Raw genomic sequence first — 7,604 nt, 5'->3', positions numbered from 1 at the left:
CTAGGTGGCTGGGGGGACTGGGAAAATTTCACTTTATCCTACTTTTCTGTACAAAACTCAAATTTTGTGACCCAAAATGGAGGCAAAACAAACTTGATCAATGAGAAAATTAGTAAATAAATAATAGTGCAGAAGGTAGGGAGAATATGGCAAAAACCATGAAGGTCTTAAGACAATGAATGAAACTAAAGAAACGCTGTGTAAGAAACGTACGAGAGGTACGAGAATCCAATTTACAGGGGAAATCCTGGCACAGGACGGCTTAACGCCACCGCCCGCTTCCGTGAAAGCGGGACCCTCAATCCTCAGGGCATCCATCTGCGCATGCGCACGGCCTCAAGCCGGCCATCTTCCAGGCTGTATTCCATCCCCCACCGAGAGCGCGCGAAAACTGCACGCACGCCTGCCGGGGACGCGCACGCACGCCCCGCCCCGCCCCGCCCCGCCCCGCGCGGCCAACGAATCCCAAGGCGGCTAGGCCCGGGTAGTTCTGGCTCCGGGAGCTAATGCTTGGGAGGGCGGGGAACGCGGAAGAGGCAGAGACCGGCGCGGAGGAGGCGGACGCGGAGGAGGCGGACGCGGAGCAGGCGGACGCGGAGCAGGCGGACGCGGAGCAGTGCGGTTCGGTATAGTCCCACACGGAGGAGCCCGGCTCCCAGCAGGAGATGGAGGCTGGGCGGCCGCGGCCGATGCTGCGCTCAGTGAACACTCGCGAGCCGTCCCAGGTCATCTTCTGCAACCGCAGCCCGCGCGTGGTGCTGCCCGTGTGGCTCAACTTCGACGGCGAGCCGCAGCCCTACCCGACGCTGCCCCCCGGCACGGGCCGCCGCATCCATAGCTACCGAGGTAGGCGGGCCGCGGTCGCCCAGTCGCGCCCGGCCGCGCCGCCCCCTTGTCCTGGCCTCAACGAGCCCGGTGCTGAGCTGTGCCCAGCGCTCTAGGCCTGATAGCAACGATAACGGTGGCTCGATCTCACCGAATTCCCGCCCCATCCGGGGAGGCAGGTGCTGTTGTCATTATTATTACCATTTTACACTCGAGAAACTGACGCCCCAGAGAGGTTGTGATAGATCCAAGTAGACGCAGCTAGTGACAGAGCATTCTTCTTTTAAGAGTGCATAATTTGCATTTGATGATCGACCCCACGTGTATTCCATCCCTCACGCCCATTTGTTCAGTCCGTGAATGGGAGAATCCCACATTCTCCGATGTGCCCAGTGGGCCATGTCCGCGTAGAGTCCCTGCCTTCATGGAGATCGCGGTCAAGTGGGGGAGACAAGATAAAGTAGTTAAGAACAAGCCAGTGTCATAATTGCTGCCATAGGAACGGAGCACAGCAGGGCACCTGCTCAGTGAAAGGGAGGGGTGTGTGCTTTGAGTTGGCACTTCGCAGAGAAGAAAGGGAATCCTGCATGATGAATGGGATCTTACTAACCCAAGACCCGAGTGGAGCGCTGTAGGCAGAGTGAACAGCATGGGCTAACACCTGGAGCCTGGGAAAGGGGAGAGGGTATGGAATGGTGGGAGAGGAAGTCTGAAAGGTGGTCTTACCCTTAGGGAAATGGGGACCACTGAAAGTTTTTAAGCAGGGAAATGACATTGCCTGATTTAATACTGAAAAGCTTACCCAGGTTGCAAAGTCGTTTGGAGGGGGAAGAGTACTGGTAGCAGTTAGGAAACTGTTGTAATAACCCAGGTTGGGGCTGTCTAGGCCTTACTGCATAAAGTGGCAGTAATCTTCCCTTGGTTTTCAAGCAGAGAAGTTAATGCTTGCTAAATTTTCACTCTCTTCCTCGGAGGATCCTAATGGATCTTTTTTCCTTGAGGGTCGCATACTCAATAATGCTCTTCAAACTTTTACACCGAAGTTCTGCTAATATTAAATGAGGAACAACGCAGTTCTTCCAGGCATTAACATTTCTGTAGTCTCCTATTTTATCTAGGAAATTGTGTGAATTTTGTATTCTTCTCCAAAATTTATCTGTGTCTGATTTAATATAAACATTAAAAAAAATTACCACGTGAATGTACTTAACGTTATCGATACTAAACTGTACACTTAAAAATGGTTAATAGTCAATTTTATGTTATGTATATGTTACTACAAGAAAAAAAAATTACTTCCTACTTTACATTTCTTAAATTTTCCCACCAAATCTTCAAGTAAGTTTATGCCCCAGGAACACATGCTGTTTTTTATTCTGAGGCAGCCTCCTCCCTCCTTAAACAGAATCTTAGCCCTAGAATTTTGTCTCCTTCCAAGTGCCCCTCTCTCTCTCTCTCTCTCTTTTTTTTTTTTTTTGCATAAGATGTGTTTATTTCTTAAATTCAGGTATAATTTACATAGAGTGAAATACAAATGTCTTAGGGTTTGATGGGTTTTGACAACACCTAGATCAAGTTACAGATTAGAATATTTTCATCACCCCAGAAAATTCTCTCCTACCCCTTTCACTCTTCTGATTTTTCACACCATTGACTAATTTTATCTCTTTCTACAGAAAGTACCCTTTTCTGTCTGGCTTTTTTCTTTCAATGTGATGTTTTTGTATCTTCTTGCTTTTGAGAAGCACAGTTCTGAGGAGCTGGTGACCTTTTCTTTCCTTTTAGTTTGCAGCCTTTGGTGTGATTTGCAGTTCCCGTACTTTGCTTTTGCACCAAGATAGCAGAAAGGGCCTGGGTTTTGGAGCCTCGCTGGAATACTTGCCCTTCTCCTTACTGTCCCTGTTGCCTTGAGCAAGTCACTTGTCATTTTCAGACCTTTTTTTCTCATCTTTACCTGGATCTTTTGTGAGGACTAAATAAAATAACATTATTGGAATGGCTTTGTATGGTATTTAAGCAGAATGAGAGGCAGATATTTTCAGTGTCAGAGTGAGGAGATGAAGGAAATAGGTGTGTGGCTCCTTAACCTTTGCTTGTCTGAACAGGTCATCTTTGGCTCTTCCGAGATGCTGGGACATCTGATGGGCTCCTAGTTAACCAGACTGAGCTGTTTGTGCCGTCTCTCAATGTTGATGGACAGCCTATTTTTGCAAACATCACACTGCCAGGTACTGATGTTCCATCTTACTTTTTAAAAAGATAGGCTGTTGTATCCTAAGTAGAGGATAGGCCACTTGAAGGAGCCCAGTCATTAGTGATTTTTGCCTGATGCTGAGCAAGGTATCCAACCTGTCTGTGTCCTATTCTCCACCATGAATAAAGTGGAAGTAATTTACTTGTATGCTGTATGTTGGACAAAGATGTCGTGGTACCTCAGAAGCTCTTTGGGCTGGTCAAGGGTGGGCTAAATTAAAATACTTGATTGTAGCATTATGAATGCATTTTGTTTCGCTCGCTGTGGAGCAGAATTCCGCCCTGGAGTCTCAGGAGAAAAAAAGGTGTAGAGAATGAGATATCATGGCTTATTTATTGACTTCTAGTGTTGTATCTTTCAGTGTAATTTAACCCAGTCAAGGTCACTGTGTCAATCAGGGGTTTTAAGAAGAATCACCACATTGAACATTAGCTTCACAGCTTACCACTTGTTTAAAACTCAAGTGATTTTATTAGGTTGAACCCTTAGAAACTGATGATCTGTTGGGTTAAAAAAACCCAAATACCTGCAGCTTCAAACGAGTATGTGTATGTAGGGTTCAAACTAGTATGTGTATTTAGATCCTGCTTTAAGGCAGTGGGTATACAGAAGTGAGCACTGGTAAGTTAAATGTAGGAAATTTTGCCTTAAAGGAGACCTTTAAAGAGTAAGTTCCCCGGTAAGTTTAAAATAGGATTTGAGTTCCCCCAAAATCCAGTTACACACTTCTTTGGTTATCTGTTGCTGTGTGACAGCTACCCCCAACCTAACAACAACCATTTTATTTGTTTATAATTCTGCAGCCGGGGCAGAGCTCAGCTCGGTGGTTATTCTGCTCACTGGTGATCACTGCCTTCTGCTGGCAGGTTGGCTGGGGCCTGGGCCTCTCTCCCGGGTCATCTCAGGGCCTGGCCCTCTTTGTATGGTCTCTCCTGCTGGGTAGCTCAGGGCTCCTGAGAGTGTAAAAGCGAACGTTGCCAGGGCTTCTTAAGGCTGAGACCCAGAATCGCCACAGCGTCACTGTGCCCACATTCAGTTAGTTAAAGCACATCCCAGGCCCAGCCCACTCTCGAGGAAAGTTCCTACACAGGGTCACGAATACTGTGAGATGTCTATTGCGGCCATCACATTACACTCTGCCACAACCCATGTACTCACTTTTTTTGTCCAAAGCGAGGTCCAGCTGTTGCAAATGTAGTTGCCACGGTTGGCAAAGCCTCTCACTCAGCCCTTGTCCTCAGGCCTGAGTCTGCTGCTGAGAGTCGGTTTTCTGCCCTTACAGTGTACACCCTGAAAGAGCGCTGCCTCCAGGTTGTGCGAAGCCTAGTCAAGCCTGAGGATTACAGGAGACTGGACATCGCGAGATCCCTCTACGAAGATTTGGAGGACCACCCAAATGTGTGGAAGGACCTGGAGCGGTTGACCCAGGAGCATATTGAAAATCAGCGGATGGCAGAGGAGACTGAAGATTTTAATTGAAATTTACACTCCTGGGTCTCGGCTTTTGACAGTCCTGACAAGTCTTGATCTAGACCTAGGACTGGTCACTTTTTCTCGGCTTCAAAGTGTCTCATTCTTGGAGTCAAAAAGCTCCATTGCTTAAAAGAAAGTTAACTGACCTCACTACTGGGCGCTGTGATGTTTAAGGGCAAATATCACAAAATGTAATTTAATGCCTGTCCCTTCTAGAAGTATTTATGAAGGTAAAGTAGTTGCATTTTTGCCTCCTAGTGAGTCAGGAAAGTTTCTGTGTAAGGACTTTTGTGTAAGTAATTGAGTGAGAATTGTAGCTTATTCTTGAGTTGTAGGAAAGCAGTGACATCTGCTTTTCATTCCTGTATTGTGGTTGGTGATGTCCCCGCGTCCTGCACTGAGAGACCAAGATGTCATTGGGGCAGGGGCATAGCGGTCTGCTCTTTGAGACTCCAGTGCCTCGCACGTTATGAGCCTTCCCTCAGTGTTTATTGAATGAACAAACCAGTGGCTACTTTGGTAGAAAGTGTTAGAGGTTTTCACCCTTTTTTTTGAGGGCGGGTGGTAGTGGGGACCTTAAAGTATACACAGTAAACAAATGTTTTAGAGGGCATCAATTTTATAGAAAGCAGTTTTTATAATTTTCTAAGTTGTGGCTTTTCTCTGCCCACTGTTGTCGCAGAGCTGTTTTATTTCTGTTTCTAAGCCAGGATTAGCTTTCTACAGTTCTTATTGATGATAGCTTTTTTGAAACTTGCTATGTGCACAGAAGATAGGAGATACTTGTTTAATCATAGTATTAAAGAGCTACTCCTAAAAAAAAAAGGGGGGGGGGCTTCCCTGGTGGCACAGTGGTTGAGAGTCCTCCTGCCGATGCAGGGGACACGGGTTCGTGCCCCAGTCCAGGAAGATCCCACATGCCGCGGAGCAGCTGGGCCCGTGAGCCGTGGCCGCTGAGCCTGCGCGTCCGGAGCCTGTGCTCCACAACGGGGAGAGGCCACAACAGTGAGAGGCCTGTGTACCGCAAAAAAAAAAAAAAAAAAAAAAAGAGCTACTCCTGTACTATAAATAGGTTTTTGCCAAATGTGGGTACTTCTGTTCCTTTTTGTAAATCCATGACATTTTTGTTCGATTCAGCAATTTTTCATCAGGCGGGATCTGGTGACACTTTGCACCTGCCTGGAGGAGAGGACAAAGCCCTCCAGCCTCTTGGAAGTTACTGCTAACACACTGTGGATTCAGCGGGTAGCCTGGAATGTTTTCTAGTTTTATACATGTACAGATCCTTTCTGATAGGCTGGACTTAAATTCATTAAATTCAATACTTCTATCAGGCCTCCTTTTTTGGTAGCTAATTGTTAAAAAAACCAAAAAACTAAAAACAAAACTCTCCAGTAGAGAAAGTGTTGGAAGAGACAGAAAAGTAAAGGAAGAGAAAAGATCCAATTAGGTACACTACTTAAATACAACCACTAACTTAACATTTTGAACTTTTAGCCTTTTTTTGGCTTGGTTTTACGTAGTTGAGATCATACTGAGTATAAGTTTTGTATTCTACTTTCTCATTTAACTTTATAACTTAAATATTTTTCCATGGTATTATAAGCTCTTCATAGACATGAGTGCAGCCTTCCTTTTATAAATAACGTTGGGCTATTTCTTGGCATCTTTATTAGTCCCTTTGAGCACAGTTCCTATGCTCTGATATCAGAGTGAAGCGAATGAATCAAACGCCGTACAGTTTTCCCACCTAATCTTATTCTCCTCTTTCAACATTCAGCAAGTAAAATGGGCTTTTTTTTTTTCTTTAGCCTGTTGTGGTACATTCAGTGACACACCTGTAATTTTTTATCTAATTTTTTTGTCGAATTGTTGGGTAGGGAAGAAGAAATGCTGGTACAGAGGCAGCCATATGATTTCGAAAGTGGGATAGGATGGGAGATTTAAGGAAGCCTGCTGGTGCTCAATTAGTTCAGTGTTGGTTTTATTATTTTTTAAACCTGTCTTTGTGTCAAAATGAGATTTCATGTTCCTGTCAAAACTTGCAATTTGAGTACTGTGTTTTTTGTGTTGTCCAAGGAAAATTGAAAACCTATAGCATGTATGTACTCATTTGAAATCTTAAGAATGTATTAAATGTATTACTTTTAAGAAACTGTGATCTTATCTATTTTGACTTAAAAAAAAGCTTTTTTGGATACATTAAATGGTGCTAAGTAAAAGAAATAGGTAAGGTGTGGTGGTGTCATTTGCCAGGCTCTTCTTTCTTGGAGAGGTGTGAAGGCCATGTTTGCTTAAAGGCTTAAGGGGGGCGGGGCGGCGGGGGAGGTGGATAGACAAAGGCAAGAAACCTGCTTTCATTCTCAGTCCCTTCTCTTTCCAGCACTGGATTTTGTTTAAAACTTTGTTTCTTTTAGCTTTATTTTTCTCGTAAAAATGAAATATCACTGTAAAAAATTTAAGCTCTACAGAAAAGTATTAAGAAAAAAAGCATTCACAGTTGGAACACAGGTGGTTTGTTTTTGTTTTTTTTCATGAAAATAGAACCAACCGTAACAGACACCTCATACAGGTGGCAACTAAGTATATGAAAAGATGCTCCACATTATATATCATCAGGGAACTGCAAGTTAAAACAACAGTGAGATACTACTACACACCTAGTAGAATGGCCAAAAAAAAAAAGAATGGCCACAATCCAGAACACTGACAATACTAAATGCCGGTGAGGATGTGGAGCAACGGGAACTCTCATTCATTGCTAATGGGAATGCAAAATGGTACAGCCACTTTGGAAGACAGTTTGGTGGTTTCTTACAAAACATATTCTTATCGTACCATCCAGTAATTGTGCTCCTTAGTATTTACTCAAAGGAGTTGAAAACTTATGTCCAAAAACTTGCACATGGATGTTTACAGCAGCTTTGTTCATAATTGCCAAATCTTGGAAGCAATCAAGATGTCCTTCAGTAGGTGAATGAACACATAAACTGTGATATAATGGAATAACTCTAATACAATGGAATATTACTCAGCATTAAGATGAAGTGAG

General features: G+C 44.3%; 1 protein-coding gene across 1 annotated transcript; it reads left to right on the top strand.

The window, feature by feature from the left end:
• The first annotated feature begins 383 nt into the window (after positions 1–383).
• VHL (von Hippel-Lindau tumor suppressor) lies at positions 384–6,778 on the top strand. The gene is given in 3 exon segments (XM_030840751.2): positions 384–846; positions 2,931–3,053; positions 4,362–6,778. Coding segments are annotated over 3 exon segments (660 nt in total). The 5' UTR covers positions 384–506; the 3' UTR covers positions 4,559–6,778.
• Positions 6,779–7,604: the final 826 nt, after the last annotated feature.

The sequence above is a fragment of the Globicephala melas genome, chromosome 11 (assembly GCF_963455315.2).
Source record: "Globicephala melas chromosome 11, mGloMel1.2, whole genome shotgun sequence".
Classification (NCBI taxonomy): Eukaryota; Metazoa; Chordata; class Mammalia; order Artiodactyla; family Delphinidae; genus Globicephala; species Globicephala melas.
Note: the sequence above shows the minus strand (reverse complement) of the source record. Positions and strands in the feature narration are given on the sequence as shown.